General features: G+C 42.8%; 1 protein-coding gene and 1 long non-coding RNA gene across 16 annotated transcripts in view; one reads left to right on the top strand and one right to left on the bottom strand.

The window, feature by feature from the left end:
- CHFR (checkpoint with forkhead and ring finger domains) overlaps positions 1-15,061 on the bottom strand; it is a 41,730-nt gene extending 26,669 nt beyond the window's left edge. For 5 of the 13 annotated variants that reach the window (XM_039504503.1, XM_039504514.1, XM_039504516.1 and 2 more), the window contains exons 1-3: positions 7,661-7,806; positions 6,943-7,087; positions 5,123-5,222 (exon numbers count right to left, since the gene is read on the bottom strand). In XM_039504503.1, coding sequence (XP_039360437.1) covers positions 5,123-5,222; positions 6,943-7,075 — 233 coding nt within the window. In that variant the 5' untranslated portion in view covers positions 7,076-7,087; positions 7,661-7,806. The other 8 variants (XM_039504505.1, XM_039504504.1, XM_039504510.1 and 5 more) reach the window with 8 other exon arrangements.
- LOC120385920 overlaps positions 7,773-24,989 on the top strand; it is a 63,654-nt gene continuing 46,437 nt past the window's right edge. For 2 of the 3 annotated variants that reach the window (XR_005589417.1, XR_005589415.1), the window contains exon 1: positions 7,773-8,010. This is a non-coding gene — a long non-coding RNA (uncharacterized LOC120385920). Of the gene's footprint in view, positions 8,011-9,258; positions 9,546-24,989 lie in introns of those variants that run through there. The other variant, XR_005589416.1, reaches the window with a different exon arrangement.

Below are 24,989 nucleotides of genomic sequence, written 5' to 3'. Positions count from 1 at the left end.
TCCTTCTTTGCTCCTTTATTAATAATTTTTTTTTTAAAAAGGAGGTTAGAAAATATTTATTTAAATATTCTCCTTGTCTTTTTACATTAGAAATACAGATCCTGTCTAGGTTAGAAGACTCTATGATGATCAGAGAAACAGTAAAGTGCATCACCAAAGTCAAGAGAATGAAAGTTGAGCAATTAGGAGGGGAAGGGAATTTCAGTCAAACTGTTAAAAAAAAAAAACATTTTTGATTTATTATTTACCTATGTTAAATGACAAAGAAATATTTTGAAACAAGGAAACCATTGTTAAAGATTCAAAAAACTGACTAAACTTCTTCAATCAAGTGTTATTGCTCACAATGACCATTGAGACCTGCTAGAGGTCTGCCAGCAAAACTCCAGAACAAACAAACAAAAAAACCCAAACCTTTTGGGCCTTCTTCATAATAGTAAAACAGCAAAAAAAAAAGGGGAAATGCTCATCTTTTAAAGAAACCTTTACAAGTCTCCTTTAAGTAATGCAGAAAAATTTTCAAGGATTATTTTATACAATGAGAATTGAACTAATTTGGATTACAGTTATATTATCGGCTGGCTACTCATGCAAAGTATCAGAGGGAACAACTCTGCTTGCAACATTACCCATCTGGACAAATTTCAACAGAAGAAAACAACGAAATAAGAGTCATATCTAAGTGTTTAAGCAGTGGTCTATGTGCGCTATAATGCAAAACACTATGTGCGCTATGATGCAAAACCACAGACACAAAGTCTCAAGTCTTGTTCTGAAGTGTACATGAATATCAGGTGGATGGGAAAAAAAAACAGCTCAATCTGACAAAATAAAGAATGTCTTTTAGTGAACTTCAGATCTTCAGGAGGTTTCTGGCCTCAAGACTTATTACCATAATGAGGGCAAATATATCAATTTTAAAAAAATTTCAATACAAAGGATTTTTTAAGTACCTTTAACATAATTATTAAGCAATTACTGTCAAATCCCAAGATGGGCATAAGGGACTTTAATGTGTTTTAGCTAAATGCTTATTAGAAAAATGTGCACTCTTGGATATCAAACAGTGAAGTTTGCTACTGGGAGGGAAAAACTGCTAAAACTGCTGCCAAATCAACATTAAGGCTTGAATCCCACACACATTTCCACGCAGGTGAATCTCTATGCTCCTGCAGAGTCCCATTGACTTGAACAAAGCTCTGACTACACCAGTCATTTGGAGAATCAGGGCCCAAACCATCATCCTTAAAGCCAAATGAGGAAACTGGTAGGGTAGCAAATGAGCAATCTTTGGACAAAGTTTCTCCCCCTCCAGCTGCCCAGAGATTCATTTGTTTAATAGAAAGAAAGGGAAAAAAAAATATCACATCACTCAAAGAAAAGCACCCAAGTTTTTGCTAAGCACTAAAGAAAACTGAATGTGGTTAAAATTAGATCTTAGCCAATAATATATGAAATTGTAACATTCCTTTGTGTGTCATATCCAGTTTCAGGGCTCTAACCAGAGAAGTCTAACAGACACTTTGTGGAGTGTCAGGCTATCACAAAATGGCTAAATTTATGTATTTATGAGGCACTACAAATCATTGCACTGCAAGTGAAGAAGAAAGTCTAATATGTCTCAAGTCCAACAGACATTCCTTGTGATTCAGTACAAAACCAGTGCCAACCTGCAATATTGTTTGGAGGGAGATGAGAAGGAAACTCTGCTATTAGACGTACAATTTGGATGAAATGTAAATCCAGGTCATAAAAGATCCCACATCACTTTTCTTAAGACTAGAGATATAAATCTCTGTATCCTGACCCAGTTCCCAGGGTGTAGTGGTGCAAGTTATCCCATACTATTCTGTCAATGTGCCTCTTGGCTCTGGAAGGGCCAATCCTAAAGTTAAGAGTGTAGTTTGGCTATTTAATGCAGGCGCACACACAAAAACTGCCCAAGAGAAGACAGAGAAAGGCCCTTCAACTCATGAGACTGAGGTCGACTTTTGCATTTGAATTTTTGTTTTTAAGAAAGAATTAATTGCTTTTCCCTGGGACAAGCCAACTGTTCCGTGAATGTAACTGATTTAAGTAATCTAATACAGTATTGTTTCATCTAGTAAACACTAAGGGCTTGTCTACACTGGCAATTTACAGCACTGCAACTTTCTTGCTCAGGGGGATGAAAAAACATATACATTATGGCAGTAGGAGAGTAGGAAGAGAAGACTTAGGCTTTGTCTACACTAGCAATTTTGTCAGTCTGGGGTGTGAAAAACACATCCCCCTGACCAACATAAGTTTCACCGACAAAGCACCACTGTGGGCAGCGCTATGTCAGTGAGAGACACTCTCCTGCCTACATAGCTACCGCCATTTCTTGGGGAATGACTAATTATGCCGGTGGGAGAGCTTTTTCCCGTCCACATAGAGCAGCTACACAGAAGACCTTACAGTGGTGCAGCTATAAGGTCCATAGTGTAGACATAGCCTTGGAAGGCAAAGATAAATTTTGTGGTTGGGATGGGGTCACCCACTTCAAATTCCTGCCTGAGAATTCCATTCACACATTGTTAAACTTGAATGTAGCTCCCAGAGTCAGGTCTGTTCATTCAGGATCTGATGGAGCACTGATCATTGCACTCTGCACTTTGCATTGATCTAGCTTAATTCTGCCAGCACAGCAGGGAGGACTCCTCTGAATGGACCTCCCTTGGAACAGTCAGGGTCTATTTATATGTTTTCAACCTTATCAAGTGTGGACAGCTAAACTGCTGGATGAAGTCCCGAAGCCCTTTACTAGGCAGACACATTACAGTTGCTCATGATACTGCCTGTTAAACTGGAAGCATAGCACTTTGTTCTGCAGCTTCTGCCAGTTCAAGACTTTTCCCTGCACACAAAGATAAAAGTGTTTCCAGTCTTATAAAAAATAATAATAATACATGGCCTAAATCAATATCAGAAGTGAGTTTCTGGCCCCAGAAAGAATCCCATTAGCAACATCACATCTACCAACTCTGATCAAGAGAATGAGGAGGGACTGGATAAGTAAGGGTAGGGGTAACTCAGTGGTTTGAGCATTGCCCTGCTAAACCCAGCGTTGTGAGTTCAATCCTTGAGGGGGGGCCACTTAGGGCTCTGGGGCAAAAATCTGTCTGGGGATTGGTCCTGCTTTGAGCAGGGGGTGGACTAGATGACCTCCTGAGGTCCCTTCCAACCCTGATATCTGTGATTCTTCACTAGCAACGTTAAAGCACTACCGTGGCGCTCCCAGTGCTGTAAAAACCCCCACCCCTATGAGGGTAGTAGCTCCCAGTGCTGGTGCACTGTCTACACAGCCACTTCACAGCACTGAAACTTGCAGGGCTCAGGGATGTGTTTTTTCACACCCCTGAGCAAGAAAGTTTCAGCGCTGTAAAGTGGTAGTGTAGAAAAGGCCTTAGTTAAATTTTGCCATAGGAAACTGCTGACTAGGCCCCCCCATACATCCTGCGACAGGCAAGAAAGATTATACATCCCAACTAACTTAAACAACGCCCCAATAACTATGTTGGTGAAACAGTAAATCACTACATTCTACAGTAGTGATTAGAAAATGATACAAGAGAAAAACATCCTATCACCTGTGGGTGAAGAACACTTTTCACAGAGCGATGACTCTATATCTGACCTATCAGTCCTCCTCCTCAAAAGAAACGTGCACAATAACACTTTCAAAAGACAAGCCTGGGAGCTTAAATGTATTACTCTGCTAGACACTAAAAATCATGGACTGAACAGAGAGACTGGATTTATGGCTCATTACAACAAGCTGTAAAGCACTAACCCCTTCTTTTTGTTCTATGACTATAGAGGTGTCAATGGGCCATTCTACCTCGAACAGTCTTACAATATGTGCTAATTACTTATGCTAAACAAGCTGTTCCACCTTACATTTAACTGTGATGCTGAGAGTACCTTTCCCAGCCCTGAAGAGCATTGTGTATCTCAAAACTTCTTTTTCTCACTAACAGAAGTTGGTCCAATTAAAGATATTGCCTCATTCATCTTGTCTCTCTAATATTGAGGGACCGACATGGCTAGAACAACACTGCATAAGCTTCTCATCAGCATTCTTGTAACCCAGCAGGAAATAACCTCTCCCAGAAGAGGAAGTGTGTTGGCCCTGATCCTGCAAAAACTTATGTGCTGAACTTTATGCACTATGGAGTAGTTCCATTGACTTCATTGGGACTGCTCATGGTGAGCTAAGTTAAGCACATACATGAGTCTTTCCAGGATTAGGGCCTTTAAGCATTATATCAATACATAATAACTCCCTGAAATACTGATTAGAGAAAAGAACCTACCAAAAAAAACCAAAAAACCAATCTGATAACAAATGACTAATGGCAACATCAAGAGCTACAATGCTGTATTGAGCAATTTCAATTATTTAATTAAGTTTATTGACTTATAATTTTACTTATTAGGCCCCTTTTCTCTCCTCTCCACCTGAAGTGCTTGAGGTGACAAAGTAATTTCAAAATATAAAACAATAGGCGTAAGTATGTATACAGTGCTCATTACCATAGATCCAAAAGGGAGTTCAAACTATAAATAAAGCCAAAATCCAGACAACCCTTCAAGCCCCAAAGTTTCTGTGAAATATAAGCTACCTTCAGAGATATTTTAAACACCAAAAGGAATAACAAATATGAATCTCTATTCATATCCATTGCACATTTTTGAAGTTATCTGTGCAAATGTATTTCCTCCCCGACCCAAGAAGCTGGGGATGGAGGTAGGGAAGAGAGCTAGAATAAGGAATGAGTGTGTCATATACTAATTCACTATGAACAGTTTTTAAAAAACTCCTAAAGTCACTGATAATTTTTTTCACAATGCTATAATTGCAATCACATAATAAGACACACAGTATACAAAATGACCAGTCTGTCTTTCATCCAGTAAACTAGGCATTCCATGGGGGAGAGAGAGAGGAGATGAGTTTTAGGGATTGTTGGAAAAAATTAACACCTAACAATAAGAGACTTACCAACTACTCTCTGATATGTACAGCTAACGCCTTTCCTGAGCACTAAACATAATTTTACTCCAGCAACCAGAAATAAAAGTTTAAAGCAGGGCTAACCTGGTATCCTCCAATGATACTTGTCCAGATTCTTCATCCACTGTAATCTTACAGTGATCTCCAGACACCAGTTTGTTGCCAGGAAAGGACAAGTCACAACCTTAAAAAGAAAATGTTTATGATCAATATGTTTATAAATATCCCATGAGAATTTACATAGGCAGAACTCTTCTTTTAAAAACAAAATTTTCTTACACGTGTTAGCACCATCTTTAGATTATTAAAGACAAAGAAAATTTAAAACCTAGTGCAGTTCACTGTCATTAGGCAGGAGTATTAATGATTTGGGGGGGTGATGGGAACCTTCCCACCCATTCTAGGGTTCTGAGCAACCTTTTGACACTACCTTAATCCCTCCTTCCCAGCCATATTCAAGGCTTCACACTAAAACACTATTCTATCTTGCAACACTTCCCTTGTAAGAGGGGCCATAATAAGGAACGTGATTCATATCCTCCCATTCATAGCCTGGTGCCGGATTACTTCCCAATACATTCAATCCTCCCTGATAATGGTTTACCACTATTTTTCCAAAACTAATGTCCATGGGACAACCAACAGCTACAACCTGTGCTGCACAACTTCATGGTCATGTGATTCTTGCTGAAAGTGACTAGAACGCCGTAGTTTCCCCCAGAAGTAGTTCAGCACTTCCGCACTGGTGTACCCCTCTACTCTTTGTGGCTCTTGGAATATAGTGTAAGGGACAGGAAGAAGAGGGAAACAGCATGGACTAAATTAATTTTTCCAGAATCCCACATATTTTTCTAACAGGATAATGGTGCCAACAATATTTTGCTGAGCAGTAGATGGCAATTTTGGTTATGTATTTTTCTAACTGAACACTTTAGTAATCTAACTGTTAAATGATTATGAGAGCAATTCAGCAGGCAAAAGTCAATCTTTATCTGCCATGTAAGCCCACTGATATTCAACAAGATTTCCTAGTGTGGACATCTTGTTGGTATTTAGCAATACAGTCATCAAAAAGGGCAACAAATATATGGTACTAAATTTAACAGAAAAAAGATATTTAGATTTTCCCTATAATATGGTCCATGAATTCCATTTTGACTGACCATATAGAGTCTATAAACTATAATATACTTTCATTGATGCTAGGTGCTACAACATGATATGCACTGAGTTGATGGACAGGCAACCTAAAGTTAGTGCCAGATGGCACAGTGCAAGGTTAAGTGAATAATTTGCCTTAAACATGGAATTCCCTTAAAATAAAATAAAATAGTCAACACTTTTAAACACAGAAACATTTGCATTTCAAATCAACTCTCATAAAAAGTATCTTAATATGTTAGCAACCATCATGCAGCCAGAAGGCAGCTTTTTGGATTGTAGGTGTGTGTTAAAGTGTGAAAATGTTGCATTGCAGATCCTCCCCACCTTCTTTTTTTTTTTTTTTTTTAAATCACAAGAGCAAAAGGTGACAAAATAGGTATGGCATGACAAAACTTGGTTTGAAATGTAATGCTTTTTTATTTGCACAGAAACAATCAGGGAAATCATCAACACAAATTCACAGGATTGGGTGTTTGTGATATCACCAGGAACCCCATTAAAAAAGAAAGCCAAAGACAGGGCGAGAGCACAACTTTTCTCTCTGGAAATGCTAGAGTAGGGAACAAGGGATTTTGTGGCAAGCATTGAGGTGGGCCTCTTCTATCCTACCTCCACCTTATCCTCACACCAGATACTAACATACCTGTCATGTTTCAGAGTCCATCTTCATGTATTTTTAAGGCCAGAATGACCACTATGATCACCTAGTCCGACCTCTTGCAAATCACACACCAGCTTACCTTTTTTCCGCCCAATTGTCCATTCTCTTTTCAGCAGTAAGACATGGGGCTCTGCTTCATCTGTCCCTAACCGGATCAGCTTCCCCCAAGGCTGTTGCTGCTGGTTTTGGTCTCCTCCTTCAGAGTGCTCCATTTGGATTCACATCTGATTTGAAAAAAAAAAAAATCACAAGACACACGATAAAAGTTTCACTTGGAAACAGTAGAGTTTCTCTCCCCAGCCGTCCTACCTTTCTCCCCCATCTGTTCTTCCTCTCGCAGCTTTCACTGCCGATTATCTTTCTCTTTCCCCAGCCTTCTCTCCCCACCCCATCCCTCTCCCACTTCTTGGCTGTTCTCTGTCCAAAGCCATCACTTCCCCTCTCATCTCTTTATTTCCAGACCCACCTCCACCTCCCCCTCCCCCGCAGCAGCCCCTCAGACACCTGCACACGCACCAGCCCCAGCTCTCCTGCGTTGCTCTAGTGTGTGGGCTGAAATCCCTGCACTCTCCTCCCCGCTCCTTCCCTCTCCAGGGCAAGCAGGGCCCCCCTCAGAGCCTGGCCCTCCAAGGCCTCTCACAGCCCTGAGGGTGAGACACACAGGAGCCAGGCTGGGGCTGCTGCCAGAGCCCCGTCCTCCCTCCCCTTCTCTCTCGCAACGTCCCTCCCGCTCACCGCCCTGCCCCCAGCCCAGGGGGGCTTCGCAGCGATCCCCTCCCCCAGCTCCAGCCTCTTACACCCAGTCCTGCCGCGGAGGCTGCTGCTGTCAACAGACATTGCCAGCCATCAGCTGATCAGGCTCTGGGCGGGGCCCCGAGCTCCCCCACGCCTCCTATTGGAGACCAGAGCAGGGGAATCATAGAGAACCCCGAGGGCAGGGAGGCACGGAAAGAGAAGGCTTCCGCTCCCACCATAGAGCTGGCCGCGCTAGAGCGCCGCTTTCTTCCGCGCTAGGCAGCCATCTTGGATTGGGGAAGCCAACCGACTATTGATGCGGAGGAAGGCCGCGCGGCGGCCATCTTGGAGGTGGGCACCAGTAGCGAGAGTGTGTCGGGCATTTTGGATTTGGGCGCTATTCCCTTTTGAGGTAATATATTAATCGCAGAGCACGCTGGCGCCCATCTTTGTCATGGGCAAAGTGAATGTCCTGTAACAATTGCGCTCAAAGAGTAATAATGCTGTAATAACTCTGTTATCTGTGAGACCTGCATTTCTGTTAAATATCGAGTAATTAAGCTACAGTTAATTTGACTATAGCACAATCAGTGGAATTTAGCTGGCACAGAATGAGCCAGCAACGCTGCCTTCCCAGGGAATTGCTCCGGACATAATTCTGCGCTGAAAGGGGAAAACTAAATACTGATTTGGGGCCCAGTCTTTCTAGTTTTAAATACTTGAGAGACACTTAAATACAAGGATGGGGTAGGACTTAGAAATACATAGTTGGCAATATTGCCAGCTCCCAGTGCCCGCGGGGGGGAGCCCGTACAAATTACCAGGGCCCGGTGGTCCAGAAGGGGGCCCGGAGCCCGCTTACCCGGCCCTGGTTAGCTGGTCTGCCCTTGCTGGGAGACCTGAAAAATGTTTTTCACCGGGGCCCGAACCCGCTCTCGGTGGCCCTGCCAGCTCCAAATATTAGAAAAGCCTGAGTCAGTCGTTCCTCCTTCCTCCCCACTACAGTTGCCAGTTTTGGACGTATTCCTGGAGGTTTCATCACATGACATAATCTATAATTAAAGATTGATCTTTAATTCCTCGAGACTCAAGGAAAATCCTGGAGGGCTGGTAACCCAAATTCCTCCCACTCCCAAGTCATGACCAGCTTTAAAATATTTTTTAAATATAATAATACATTTGGGGTTCTTTGTTTGCCTTTTGGTATGGTCAAGCAGAGGGCATGGCCGGGCTGGGTGTGGGGGAGCAAGCTTGTTCACCCAGCCCTGCTGGAGCGCTCCTGCCAGCACGAAAGGCAAAGTAGCCCTCAGTGGCTTGGAAGGAGCTCAGTCAGCAGCCTGCTGCTTCCGCTCCCTCCCGCCCGCGTCTCCCCATGCTGCAGGAACACACTGTCAGGTATCCGGTTAACACTGGTGACCAGACACTAAAAATCCGGTTACGATGGGAAGCCCTGCCATGTGTAGTTTGAGCAGGGGCGGCTCCAGACCCCAGCACGCCAAGCGCGTGCTTGGGGCGGCATGCCGCTGGGGGTGCTCTGCCAGTCGCCGGTCGGGCGGCAGGCGGCTCCGGTGGACCTCCCACAGGCGTGCCTGCGGAGGGTCCGCTGGTCCCGTGACGCTTTGGTGGAGCCGTGGGACCAGCGGACCCTCCGCCGACGCCTGCGGGAGGTCCACTGGAGCCGCGGGACTGGCGACCGGCAGAGCGCCTCCCGCAGCATGATGCCGTGCCTGGGGCGGCGAAATGTGTAGAGCAGGCATCGTCCCCGCCCCCAGTATCCTCCACCTCTGATTTCTCCAAAGCTCTGCTTAGCGGTCAGGGTGGGAAGAAGCTCCCTCTGTCCCTCTCTTGGGCTGAAGCTGGCAGGCAGCTCCAGGATTCTGACTCCTGGGTCCTAGTGCCTGTCATCATCAGCTTCTATGTGTGCTGGGTCCTGTTTCTGGACAACTGGTGAGTGCCTGGGGATGGCAGGGAAAGGGAGTGGCAGGGGAAGAGGCAGTACCAGAGCGGTAGGGTGGGAAGCTTGCACAGAACCTGCACACATTCTGTCCAGCTCCAGACAGAACTCTTGCTTCTCCCATGTATAAGTAATGAATTCCCACACACTTGTAGGCAAAACAAAACAAAACAAAACAAAACATCCCATTTTGGATACCAGTACTTTAACTTTTATAGTACCTTCCATCAAGGGGCTTCAGATTGATGATGCACTGTGTTCAATACTGTATCGAACTGTTCTAAAAATCAAAGAAATTAAATTTTTTTCTTTGATGTATTTTTCTGTACTGGGATGCACAGGCAAGCAAGTTCTCTCCTTATGCTCAGCCTAGTTCCACAGCCCAGTGCATCTCTGTACTTTTAAGGGGTTGCAAAAGCACTGGAAGAAGCTCAACACACAATGTACGTTTCTCCCTCCCCTCTCCCTCAAGGATTTTAAATCCACTTCTTAGCAGGCTATGATAGAAAGACTGTCTGGATAAGCTAAAGGCAGGTTCTATCTATTTGCTGGTTCTCTAGCAGTTCAATCCATCATAAAATCACCTCTCATTTGATTTCTTTTGAGTTTCATTCCAAATACTTAAAGCTAAATAAACCTGAAGTTAGTCCTCATTTTTCTGCCCCAATTCAAACTAACTTCTTTCCCAAGTGGAACATGTTGGGTAAGCATGGAATGTGTGTGATTTGAGAAGAAAATGAGAACACAGGCCAATTCCTGCTGAAAGTTACACCTGCGTAGCCTTATTGACTTCAGGGAGGAGAACAGATTTTTGCACAAGAATAGATTTTGGTCCCTTCTGCATTTTCCACACCTGGTATAGCAGAATCTCATTCACTTTCCCCCCCTAAACTCTGGGCATTTTAAGGAAAAAAAATAAATAAGTAAGGTCTGCTTGATTTACACATGCAAACGAAACAGGAAGCTCTCCCTTCATTCTACACCAACCTTAAACAAACACTAGACCTGATGTAACAAGGGTGTCACTACAGCAGCCTTGGTTGGACTGTTCTTTGATTTCAACAGGGATGCACACAGGGCCGGTGTAACCATTTAGGCAACCTAGGCGGTTGCCTAGGGCACTAGGATTTGGGGGGCGCCATTTTCTTCGGCAGTGACCGTGGTGGCCGGATCTTCGGCTGCCCCAGTCGCTGCCGGCATTTAGGCGGAGGGAGCTGGGGCAGGGGAGCGTGGGGAGGGCTGCCTGCAGCAAGTAAGCGGGGGAGGGGGCGGCCCCCAGGGGAACTCCTTGCCCCAGCTCACCCCTGCCCCGCCTCTTCCCCGAGCACGCCGTGGCCGCTTCACTTCTCCCGCCTCCCAGGCTTGCGGTGCCAATCAGCTTAGGCACCACAAGCCTGGGAGGCGGGAGAAGTGAAGCAGCAATGGCATGCTCAGGGAGGAGGCGGGGCAGGGGTGAGCTGCTTCACTTCTCCTGCCTCCCAGGCTTGTGGCGCCTAGCGAGTGCTACTTAGTTGAGGGCAATTCACATAACCAGGATAGCAACACTTCATTACTAATGCCCCAATAACAAAGAGACTGGGGATCCCACAGCAGCCAAAGTGACCATTTGGGCAAGTAGTCCATCATGCTTGGCAGGCTGGGTGTGCCCATGCAAATGAGATCAGCCCCTGAAGTCATTTTCCACAGCTCACCACCAGATGTCAGGGTAAAAGTTCCTTCTGACTCTGCTTACATCAACTTCAAGCTTACTTTGGACTTAGTCCTTACTGTTGGCTGGTGCTTTTAACACTTGTTATCTCTGCGTAACAGAAGAAAATGCCAGCATATGCTGTACATGTTAACTACCTGAGGGGGATACAGCTAGAAGCACTATACCCAAATCTTTTTGTAAACAATAGCATTAGTAGAGGGAGAAAGTTGTTTCTTTGTATTGTGGCTTTGAGAAAACACATTTTCCAAATGTTCCTGCAGAGAGATCCCCTACTATCACACTAAGGAATTACTGCACCGTGGTGATAGCACAGAACAAGTGGTTTCGTTCAGCTCCTACAACATCTATGCAGAAAGATGGCAAGTGAAATGTACAGCTAGCTTAGTGAGTCATGTGTTTATGGGAGATTCAATTAAAATTAAATTATACAACAAATTAGGTTTTAAATGCTATGCTGCATAGCCAGACAGATAAATAATAATTAGAAATGTACTGATTCAGCACTATGTGCATTTGAACAGTACACTACCATCATTGCTTTTCATGTACGTTGATGCTACTTCCACACCCTCACACACACCATGAGCAGTTCCTTATAGAACCCCAAATATCTTATCTTTCCCCATATTTACAACACTCCCCATATCTAGCCATCTTCTGGTCATGGTGAAATGGATAGAACTCCTTCTAGAGCTCATCCACCGAACTATTCAATCAGTCAGTAATGGCTCTAGAGGGATTTGTGTCACTCTCTTGTTCTTTCCGGTGGCAGGAAGTCAAGATATTATTGAATTTCAATCTCTAAATCTTTTGTTGGTTGCATGTGCATATAAAATTCTGAAGTGAAGGAAGCTGAAGTTTAGTTCTTTGCTTTTCTCTTCCCCTTCTCTTTTTGCTGTTGATCAATACACAGCTCAGACAAACTGGAAAGGACTTTGAAGGGAGCAGCTCACACCCCAATGCACACATCAGATATTTATTATTTATAGCACCTGGAGGCATTTGAGAGTTCTATCCCAAGATCATGAGTGAGGCTTAATTTTACGTAGAAATTGCATCTCTCGCGATAAATTCATGAGAGTTGGCATGTCTGGGTTACTGGGGAAGGAACCATGCTATTGGGGCAAAAAAGGGAGGCAACACTGTGGAGCAACTGCCATGTCGCACACAGAATTTGCCCATAGTCCCTTCCTGAAACCTCCAAACTCTTTCATCCCCCTATCTTCTGTATGTTGCGGCAAACTACTCCTGCCTTGCCGTGTTTCAGCACATTTTCCCCTCCCATCATTCTTTTTTATGCGTTTTTGGGGGTGATGTAATCTTAAAAGTCAATTTTGTAACCATAATACAGAAATAAGAATTTATGTATATATTTAAAAAAACTGAAAAGACACAGGTCTATGCCCAAATATCAATCATACATAAGCCAAAGATAATTCAGAGTGACTGTACACAACACTGAAGTGTGCTGTACCCAGGGTGACAAACCCTTTATAAATGTACTGCCTGCCGCTGCACAATGACCTTTTTAAACCACCAGCTGCACGTTTGCCATCACTTCGCCCATTATGATCTCATCCGCCACACCAGGATGTTAGGGAGGAAACACTCTGGGGAGAGGAATGGATATTTGTTATAATCCCCAACCAGTCCCTCTTCGCCAACCCCACAATCTGCCCGCCTGGTTTTGACCTGCTGTATTGCCAATGGTCCCTGTTGACCAGGTTCCGGACAGGGCAAAGTCTCTGTGCAGCAAATCAGTATCATTGGGGCCTTCGTGACAGCCCTTTGTGCAGCTGCGGCATGACACTGACAATGACGCACATTGTCGATGAATGCCTGCTGACTAGGTTAGCGGCGGCCTAGAAGAACTGCATCATGCCACTGAAGATGCCATCTCTTGGCTAGACGACTATGCAAATGCTAAATAAATAAAATTTCTAGAGGGATGCCATCAATTTTAAAAACATTTAAAAAAAATTAGTTCCCTCTTGAAGTTACTATCACCAACTTTATTGAGTTATATTCAAACTGGATTTTCAAAAATGTTTACATTTTTTTCACTGTTTATGCCCTTTATTTTTCTTTCTACTTGGAAATGAAAATAAGTGAAGTCAGTTTTGCTTTTCTTTAGAGTCACGTTCAAGATCTCAATGCTGCAGTCTTTGGCTTGCAAACACTGTGTGAAAATGCTTGTCTAAAAATAAATGTTTCCATTGGGATTACAAAGTAATAATGAAAACACTTCTATTGGTCTTAGGTTTTTTGTTTGTTTTCCCCCCAGAGGTCATTCCTAACTCACATTAGCTGTCTTCCTCACAAAGTAAATTTTAATCATGTGAACAAGGGTTGTAGACTGATCCTTACATCTTGGGACAAATTTGAGTTTGACCAGCTCTCTTTAAAGATACTTCTTTTGATTTACATGTGATATACCATATTTTCCTTATATGAAATTACATTACATAAATTCCCCAGCACTTTCCAAGTCACATTCTTAGATTTATATCTTTTGTCTAGAGGGAGGAAAACTAGCATTTATTATTTGAAGATTAAGAAAGACACATAGAAAGATTACATTAGTATTTCTACAAATCTTCACCTCCATTGAGAATTGGGAGATTTATAATTTGGTTTAAGAACTGTTAGCACTTGGCGTTTTTTTTTAATTGCTTTTCTTTAAATGTTTTTGAATTCTGTTCTTATGAAAGGTGCCAAAGTGATAACACTGGTGTGTAAAATTCCATATTTATCCACACAACAGGCATGGCCACTGTCCATGCCATACTGTCAACATACTTCCCCACCAATGCGTCCCTTAAATCTGAGTTAAAGAGATTGACACTAGAATTCAGATAATTTACAGCCCATTCAGTCCTCCTTTGCCTCTTTTGAGGCTGCAAAAGGAGTGCCAATTTGTACCACTGCTAATTTTAGATACTTCCCCTGCTGGGTTAAGTTAAGTTGGGTTGCCTCACTTGGAAGATAGCTTAAGGATGGCAGTGTAGAAGACAAGAGTCCATCCTGGATTTTAGGAGAAAAGGACTTTGTTTGTGGGAAGAGGCTGAAATTGTAGTGAAATTGGCTAAATGGGGTCCTAAATTCACCCTTGCTTATGAATAATGGTAACACTTTAAATGCAAAAACAAAAAATATGAAATACATTGGATTCATAGCTCTTGTTCTAAAGAAAATCAGGGCAGCCAATAGTGCCACATTTTCCCATAGGTCTAAGAGGTGTGTTTGGACTGATAGTACATGCAGCAGCCCAAAGTAAGCATACTGGTTATACAAGTCACTTCAGTGCAGTGAAGGAATTCATCTACCCCAGGGAAAAGAGCCCTATTGACTAGAATAAGAGACTGCTTCAAACAATGAATGAATGATGTTTTTCTCCAAATCTCTCAACTCTTTCTGCTTAGTAAGGGAAGCCATTTAAAAAATGATAAAATGCAGTTTATGGCTGCTTGCCGATTAAGGAGCAGGAGAAAGATTTAAGAAGATTGTTGGGGAAAATATACACTATATTACATTGCTCATATCTTACTTTTATCTGCACACAAATTAACATAATTTCTCAGTCCAAACAGCCTGGATTCTTTATCCATCATCATTTAAAAGTACTCCTGAAAGAGTAGTTAGTTATCTTCTTGTACTTGATAGTAATATCTCTCTGCTGGAAAATTATTTAAGTGGAAACTTCTATCAGACTCCTATATTAAAAGAAAAAAATATATACTTATCTCATCTTTCTCACATTCAAACGACAGTTCTCATCTCACTCGGAGAGATTAGCAGTGAAAACCAACATAATTAGATCATAATGAAGGATCTGATTCTGTCATGGAGGTCACAGAGATCACGGATTCCATGACTTTAATGGACCTCTGTGACTTCTTCGGCTTCAGCCTCTTGCAACAGCAGAGCTGGAGCAGCTGTCTGCCCCCACCCCCAGGAGCAACAGAGGGACTGGAGCAGTGGCCAGCAGTTAGCCCCCAGGGCTAGAGTAGCAGCTGCTCAGCCCCCTTTGCAGAAGCAGTGGCTGGGGCCAGAGCAGCCCCCAGGGCCAGAGCAGCTGCCGGGGCAAGAGCAGCAGAGTGCTCTAACTGTTAGTCCCCCCACTCCGCATATTTTTAGTAAAAAATCACAGACAAGTCATTGGCTTCTGTTAATTTTTGTTTTTTGCTCACAACTTGTCTGTGATTTTACTAAAAATACCCATGACAAAATCTTAACCTTCACCATAACATAATGTGAACTGTAAAGGTAACTGTCAGCATTGAGAGACCTGTGTAGGTTTAATTAAGAAAATCTTGGACCAGGTGGAGTCAGAGTATCCTGCACTGTAACCTAGGAGATAAGGCCACAATTCTAACAATTGCACTGCAGGATGCTCATTTTATGTGAACTGGTGGAATTCCATTGAAATCAGTGAAGTCACACCAATTTTCGCCAGCTGAGAATATTGCCTCTTGTCTCTTGCTGTCATGGCTACACTTGCAAATTTGCAGCGCTGCTGGCAAGAGTTGTAAGTACTGTACAGGCAGAAGCATATGATCTTACCAACTGAAGCCTTGCAACACTAACTGTGACCCCTTTGGCCAATTTAGGAGCTGTGCCAATGCACTCCATGGGGGTCCTATACACATCTTCCAGTGGTAAAAATGATGAGAATAGGGTTTCCACCTGTCCAGGGTTTCCCAGGATTGTCCCTTTTTTGAGGTAGCACTCCCAGGAAATCTGTAAGGGTACGTCTATACTTACTGTCCGGGTCGGCGGCTAGCGTTTGACTTCTCGGAGTTCGATATATCGCGTCTAATCTAGACGCGATATATCGAACTCCGAACGCGCTCCCGTCAACTCCGGAACTCCACCACTCCACAACAGCAGTGGTGGAGTCGACGGGGGAGCCGCGGACTTCGATCCTGCGGCGTCTGGACGGGTGAGTACTTCGAACTAAGTTAGTTCGAGTTCAGCTACGCTATTTGCGTACCTTAGGTTGACCCACCCGCCCCCTTAGTGTAGACCAGGCCTAAGTGTGCTCAATACATGATGCCATATGTCCAGTTTTGTGGTCTCAGGATTCCCGGATGTCCTAGTTTTTTATACCTCAGAAATGGCAAACCTAGCTGATAGTGGTCATAAATTTTTCTTCACAAGATTTTGTTTCTTCCACATAAGAGTGAGAAGGGAAGCTGTCTTTCCATTCAGGAACGAAGCCCAGCACAGATGCCATCTCAGTTACCAGTGACAAGTGTTACAAGACTTTGCAATGCATTGTGCTATTGATAGCGTGATTAAAATGTACTGTGCCTTTCATAAAGCGTTTCCTTTTTACTGGAGGCAGCGTAAGCAGGCTGGAAGAAGAGACCTATTCAGGATCAGAATCTATTCAAGCTGTATCCTCTCCATACTGTTGTACAGTTAAAAGAATGAGGAGTACTTGTGGCACCTTAGAGACCAACAAATTTATTTGGGCATAAGCTTTCATAGGCTTTTTGTGTACAGTTGTGAAACATAAACTACTAGCTCAGACTGGGCAAAGGCAAAGCTGGACAAAACAACCAATGCCATAGTGGCGGATAGTGGTGGGCATAGACTTTGAATTGCATTGTGTAATGCCACTGTGGTCTCAGACTTGTCTACTACAGACATTGGAGATTGTGTGTTTTGCTTTTCTTGGACTATCACGAGAATGCTACAACACAGTCTGATACTTGACATTTTCCGAGTGGCTTGTAACATCTGGGATAAAATTCTACCAACTGAGGGGGGTGAAGGCAGCCCAGAGGCAGACCCCCTATCACATGGGTTCATCAAGTCTTTCTGATGTTGGACTCCCGGGCTGTCAAGCCCTTGTATCCACACAGGAACGGATCAAATGGCGAATGGTCATTGCAGCCAACTGTTCAGCAAAGCATTGAAGACGAAGAAGAAGAGACTGCTAGAGAAACAAGGCAAGATGGACTGATTTAGTGCTATTAAATAAAAGCAGTGCCTCTTCGCAAGTTGCAGGTATAGATCCATGAGCACCCATGGGTTGGAGCAGCTGGCCTAGTGGAAATACAATGAAGATGTTTGTCTTGCATTAGTGTTTGAGTTAATCTATAGTGATCTAAAAAATTGTCATGGACACCGAACTAGGGGCCTGAGTGGATAACGGAGTGGGATATCACCATAAGAACGGAGATACTGGATCAGACCAATGGTGTATCTAGCCTAGTATCCTGTCTTCTGACAGTGGCCAATGCAAGGTGCCCCAGAGGGAATGAACAGATCATCAAGTGATCCATCCCCTGTTGCCCAGCTTCTGGCAAACAGAGGCTAGGGACACCATCCCTGCCCATCCTGGCTAATAGGTCCATCAATGGCTATCCTCCATGAACTTATCTAATTTGTTTTTTTAATCCTGTTATAGTCTTGGCCTTCACAACATCCTCTGGCAAGGAGTTCCACAGGTTGACTGTGGGGCGTGTGGAAAAAATACTTACTTTTGTTCATTTTAAACCTGCTGCCTATTACTTTCATTTGGTGACCCCTAGTTCTTGTGTTATGAGAAGGAGTCAATGACACTTCCTTATTTACTTTCTCCACACCAGTCATGATTTTATGGACCTCAATCATATCCCTCCTTAGTCGTCTCTTTTCCAAGTTGAAAAGTCCCAGTCTAATTAATATCTCCTCAATGGCAGCTGTTCCCTACCTCTAATCATTTTTGTTTCCCTTTTCTGAACCTTTTCCAATTCCAATATATCTTTTTTGAGATGGGATGACCACATCTGCAGGCAGCATTCAAGATGTGGGCGTACCGTGGATTTATATAGAGGCAATATATTTTATGTCTTATCCTCTATCTATCCTTTTCTTAATGATTCCAAACATTCTGTTTGCTTTTTTGACTGACGCTGCACACTGAGAGGATGTTTCCCAAGAACTATCCATAGTGACTCCAAGATCTCTTTCTTGTGTGGTAACAGCTAATTTAGACCCCATCATTTTATATGTATAGTTGGGATTATGTTTTGCAATGTGCATTACTTTGCATTTATCAACACTGAATTTCATCTGCCATTTTGTTGCCCAATCACCCAGTTTTGAAAGATCTTTTTGTAGCTCTTTGCAGTCTGCTTGGAACTTAACTATCGCAAGTAGTTTTGTATCATCTGCAATTTTTGCCACCTCACTGTTTATCCCTTTTTCCAGATAATTTATAAATATGTTGAATAGGATTGGTCCCAGTACAGACCCCTGGGGGACACCACTATTTACCACTCTCCATTCTGAAAACTGACTATTTATTCCTACCCTTTGTTTCCTATCTTTTAACCAGTCACCAATCCATGAGAGGATTATCCCATGACAACTTACTTTGCTTAAGAGTCTTTGGTGAGGGCCCTTGTCAAAGGCTTTCTGAAAATCTAAATACACTGTGTCCACTGGATCCCCCTTGTCCACATACTTGTTGAGCCGCCTCAAAGAATTCTAGTAGATTGGTGAGGCATGATTTCCCTTTACAAAAACCATGTTGACTTTTCCTCAACAAATTATGTTCATCTATGTGTCTGACAATTTTGTTTTTTACTATAGTTTCAACCAGTTTGCCTGGTATTGAAGTCAGACTTACTGACCTGTAATTGCTGGAATGACCTCTGGAGCCCTTTTTAAAAATTGGCATCACATTAACTATCATCCAGTCATTTGGTACAGAAGCTGATTTAAATGATAGGTTACAAACTACAGTTAGTAGTTCTGCAATTTCACATTTGAGTTCCTTCAGCATTCTTGGGTGAATAGCATCTGGTCCTGGTGACTTATTACTGTTTAGTTATCAATTTGTTCCAAAACCTCCTTTAATGACACCTCAATATGTGACAGTTCCTCAGATTTGTCACCTAAAAAGAATGTCTCACGTTTGGGAATCTCCCTCACAATGGCCCCACTGGTTGTTTAAAGCATGCTTCCTGCTTCTGAAGTACTTACAATTTTTTTTGCTATTACTTTGAGTCTTTGGCTACTAGTTCTTCAAATTCTTTTTTGGCTTTCCTACTTATATTTTTACATTTCATTTGCCAGAGTTTATGCTCCTTTCTATTTCCCTCACTAGGATTTAACTTCCACTTTTTAAAGGATGTCTTTTTGTCTCTCACTGCTTCTTTTACGTTGTTGTTTAGCCACGGTGGCACTTTTTTGCTTCTCTTGCTATGTTTTTTAATTTGGGAGTATACATTTAAGTTGAGCCTCTATTATGGTGTTTAAAACATTTCCATGTAGCTTGCAGGGATTTCACTTCTGGCACTGTACCTTTTAATTTCAGTTTCACTAACTTCCTCATTTCTGTGTAGTCTCCCTGTCTGAAATTAAATGCTACAGTGTTGGGCTGCTGTGGTGTTTTCCCCGCCACAGGGATACTCAATTTAATTATATTATGGTCACTATTACCAAGTGGTCCAGCTATATTCATCTCGTGGACCAGATCCTGTGCTCCACTTAGGACTAAATCAAGAACTGCCTCTCCTCTTGTGGGTTCCAGGACTAGCTGCTCCATCAGTAGTTAATTCATAGGAGTTAAAAAAAAAAGTTGATAAAATGCCCTAAATTGCATCATCTTTAAATTAAAAAGCCCTTCAGAATGGATACAGAGATTAAGGAACTGTCTTACTCTGTTATTGGCTTCTTCAAATGTCAAGTTCTAGAAACCTCACTGCAATTTTTTTTAAGCATAGTTAGGTGATATAAGCTCATGTTCTTCACTGATTTGGATTGGGCTGTCTCTCTAGTAGAAGACAGGAAGCAGGTTTCTATGTCTAGTGCAAAGTTAAGGATTCCAGTGCTCTTCTGTCTGGCTTATTGCTTGAGACAAGGTGGGTGAGGTAATATCTTTTATTTGACCAACTTCTGTTGGTGAGAGAGACAAGCTTTTGAGCTACACAGAGCTCTTCCTCAGGTCTGGGAAAGGTACTTAGAGTGTCACAACCAAACACAAGATCAGACATAGGTTAGCTTGGTTTATTGGTGGCAGGGAACTAGACCGATCAGCATTGGAGGATACAGACTCAGAAGCCTTTTCAGATTGTTTATAAATCCCTGCTCTAGACATTAAAAGAAAATTGACCATAATTCAGGAGGCTGTGGCTTCCAGGGATAGTAAGATGAGAGGTTTCATATTAAAGCCCAAATTGAAAATCTAGCGGTATTGGCTGATGGGCAATACACATTACACAGAATACCAAGCTCTAAACTTCTTGGGGGTGCATGACATCCCCCAGGATGCAATCTGGACTGTGGAACTACTGTGACCCCTTTAACTCTCCTCCCCACCCCAGGCTGTCTCCTCCACTGGTGTGCTAGTGAACAGCAGACGCCTCCAGGCTCTGTTCAGTCAGCCATCAGCGTGCAGACGAATCTCCAGCAAAGTACATGAATGCTCTCCCCAGCCACTCATGAACTATATCCAGGGAGACACCAGGAAATCTTCCTCCCACCCCCCGCAGTCCCAGTCTTGCAAGCTCATTAATTAGGTTGCCACTCCATCAAAGGATAGTGGACATGCACCAGACTTTGTAACCTGAGTAGACTTCCCAAACTTCAATCAAAAACTCACTGGCTTAGATAAAACATTAAAATAAGTTTATTAATTACAGAAAGCTAGGTTTTAAGTGGTATAGGCATAAAAGTTCAGATTTGGTTACAAAAAGAAATAAAAGAAAATCACAGTCTAATGCCTGAACTTTATCAAGCTAAGTCAAATTTGAAGCAGTAAGGTTTCTCTGACCCAAAAACCAACAGTCTGTGCTAACTGAAGAGCTTTTCCAGTTCAGACCACTCTCCCCAGTTCAAATGTTTCTGTGTCTTCCAAATGATCTTGTTGCCTTCAGTGTAGGTGGGGGAGGAACGGTGAGGTGGTGATGTCATTGTCCCTTATTTTATACTCTCCTCCAGGTGCTGGAAAGATCCTTGCTATGTCACGGAGGTTAGGCAGCCTCATGGTGTATGTGCTCCAGCAACTGTCTTTCATGTGAATTGTAAATTTGTTGTTTACAACTCCAGTGCTTGCAAATGGCCAGTGATGGTCACTTAACATCTGGCTGGGTGTTGGCCACTCCTTTGCTGCTACTGAAGAGGTAGTCTGTGGGCGTTTCCCAGATTCACAACGTGTTTCAGTAACCAACATATATCAAAATCTCATAATGTCATATACAATGATGATACATATATTTTGACAGAACAATGATGCTGGATAACTTTCCAAATGATACCTCACAAGGCATACTTTGTATGAAACATATGATAATCATATAACATGGATTTGGAGTGCTATTTTGAGGTACAGTGCATCACAGGGTGAGGTGGGGAATCAAAGCACTGACTTTGAGGACAGTCTCATTGTTTAAAAATATTAGGTTAGTGGGAGCTCCTGAGACAGTGGAAGGAGGAGACGCTGTGATACAGCTTGAGTGCCCTATTTATTTGGGTTCTGTATAGTGTTTACCCCAAGGAATCTGTTAGAAACTCTACATAGTTATGGTGAGTATGCAACTCTCAGTATGTTGTTTGGCATCTGTGAAGCATAAACTTACCAATGTCCCTCACATAAATAACAACTAGGGCTAGAAATGCCATAGAACTCAGCTGATAGTGGGGGGTAGGATTGCTCTACATTTCTCACCAACACTTTCTGTGACATTAAAGAGAGCTGTTGATGAGCTTTAAGGGAGTCCCATTCAGTCTTCCTTGCCCAGAACAACTATGATGACAGCACAGGGTTGTGGGCGAGTAAAGTGACACCGGGAGGGAGTAGATGGGGCATCTACATGGTTCTAAAAAGGAAGCAGAGAATCTTAAGAAAATAAAAAGGATTTAGATAGGAGGAATCAGAGAACAAGGTTTTTAAACCTGGCCTTAGTCTGTGGGAAAGATATTGGTGACACTGACTTGGAATAAGATTATTATAAAGCCACAGAAAATGTATCACTAGATCACTTTAAATAGCTTACAGAGATTTATCCTGCTAATGAATTTGCTGGAATTCTACAAAATTCCAGATTTGGTACTAATAGCTACCAAAGCATCTTAGGTAATAGCAAAGCACCGGAGGTTAACTCAACATCTTCATGTGTTACTTGTACATGTCTGTTAAATGTAGGTAATTTGAAACGTGATGAGGCCAGAAGTATGAAGCATTGAAGATTATGATATTACATCAATAAATTTAACAGAGAGCTTGGTTGGTCATCTCATGACATCATCATCCATCATGGCAGCATGTGCTGAGGTTTAATAGAATTAACCTTAACCAGTCTCCAGTGGTAGCATGTGGTCAATAGCTATAGCATGAGAACTCCTTGTGTGTTGAAATAACATAATACCCAAGAAGCAAAACTGCTGCAGTTTCTGAAAGATAAGAATGGAAGGGAATGCAGGAGACACATCCTTGTTTAGCTAAGGGCTTGGCTACACTTGCGAGTTAGAGCACATTAAAGCAGCCCCCGGGCGCCCTAACTCACTTCCCATCCACACTGGAAAGGCACATAGAGCGCTCTGACTCCAGGGCTAGAGCACTCCTGGTACTCTACCTCGGTGAGAAGATTAACACTTGGTGCGCATTGGCTGAAATGACTGGGCATCAGTGTGAACGAGGTGTTGCATTACTGCGCTCTGATCAGCTCTGGAAATGTCCCATAATCCCCTTAAATCAAGTGACCACTCTTGCCATTGTTTTGCAATCACTGCAGGAATACGGATATGCCCTTTGAAAGCTCTGTTTCTGACAGCCAGCATGCGTATCTGCTCCGAGACAAAGCAACCATTACTGTGGAATGCTGAGTGAGAGAGAGAGAGGCGGAGGGGTAAAGCGGGGGGGTCTGCTGCTGTCTGAATTTACAAGACAGAATGCTGACATGCTCTCAGCCCCCAAAAAAACCCACTCTCTCCCCCCATATACACATAACACACTCCCTGTCACACTCCACCCCACCCCCATTTGAAAAGCACATTGCAGCCACTTGCATGCTGGGATAACTACCACAATGCACTGTTCTCTGTGGCCATTGCAAGAGCTGCTAATGTGGCCACGCCAGTGCACTTACAGTTGTCAGTGTGGACAGATTGCAGCGCTTTCCCTACTGCGCTCTAAGAAGACTGGTTTAACTCAAAGCACTCTACATCTGCAAGTGTAGTCATGCCCTTATACATTTTTGTATGTGGATTAGGGTTAAAACTGTCTCAGAGAATACAAATGAAAGGAATCAAGGAATGGCCCATCTCACTAACTAAAGTAATCCTGACTAGGAGTCACTTGTGTGCAACTGGTTTACAGATAGATGTGGTCCTGGAACAGACTGGTAATTTCAGGCTCTGAATCCTTACTAAGCTTAAAAATCAGATCAGGATGATTAAACAAAAAGGCAGTTATTTTAAGAGATTGGCTGGAAATAAACTTGTGTCTGTGCTAATTTTTCTTTTGGCAGAACCAATTCATTCTTGGCCTTCACAAGATAGTCTTTTACATTTGATTTAAAATTGGATTTGGGCCTCTGGGGATATCTTATGTCAGCCTCTCTAATATAGTATCTGCAGGAAGACAGAGATAAAAAGTCACTTTCACTTAAAGGCAGAGTATCTTTTCTCCGGAATCTAATCTGGATTTTCACATTCTCATTCCCTCTTGTACTTTAGATCACTGTATCTACTTTTCTTAAGTCACATTAGACAGGGCAAGATTATGCTAAGCGACCCCTCTTTGTTTACAGTTAGGGTCAGTGACACAGCTGGGCTGGGGGGAGACAAACTCATACTTGACACCTAAAATCATGACTTGTATCAGCAGCATAAAGCACATTTTGTCCCATATCTCAGTAATAATCATACCAAGGGCCATACAAACATAGAATTTAGTGCCAGGAACAGAACACTATAGATGGTGTAGGCATTCTCCTGTACTTTTCATACAGTAGTCCTTCATCTCCCTGAAACCATAAAGAGAATACTCCCTTACAGGCAGGCTATGCTACAACCTAGGATGGCAAAAGCATAAAAAACCCTTTCCGTGAGGCAGTTTTCTCCTCTGCTTACATCAAGGTCCAGCCTAGCATATATATACATTCATGTTCTCATTTTCTCTCTGCTATCTGAGCAGACACTGTCCAATATCACATCCCTCCCTGCAGCAGCTTCATACCACCAACTGAGTCCCTGGTAAATAGCTGATTGAACTAAGCTGGTTCTGCCTAGGCTGCAGCGAGATCAGGCAGAGCCAGCTGAAAGCAATTTCAGTGTACCCAGAGTGGAGACCAAATCAATTCTTCTCTAGAAAGGGAAATGGGAATAGGAGATATGGATTCAAGTACTCTCTCTGAATCAGGCATTGAGAACCTTTGAAAATCCAGAAAGGGAAAAAAGAAACCTCCCTTTTCCATAGTGGTCACCTTCGAGTGTGTATCTGGAGGGATCAAATGAGTTTGAGTGGACATGTATGGGGGATGGGTCAAGAGAATGGAGGTGCATGCCTGAGGGGAAACCTTGGAAAGAAAGTCTGAACAATTGCATACGTTTGTAGAAGTAGAGCGTGTGACTGGCATGAGAAAAATAGAGAGGAAGAAAAGAAAGGGGAAGAGAGAAAGATTTGGATTTTAAAAAAATCCCACTGAGGAAAAAGAAATGGAAAGAGCTGGAAAGATGGAAGTGTGATACAAGAAAATAACCAAGTGGTAGAAAAAGAAGGCAGAAG

This window comes from Mauremys reevesii, linkage group 18 (assembly GCF_016161935.1).
Source record: "Mauremys reevesii isolate NIE-2019 linkage group 18, ASM1616193v1, whole genome shotgun sequence".
NCBI classification, from domain to species: Eukaryota; Metazoa; Chordata; order Testudines; family Geoemydidae; genus Mauremys; species Mauremys reevesii.
The sequence above is the reverse complement of the archived record's forward strand: the minus strand, read 5'-3'. Positions and strand labels throughout refer to the sequence as shown.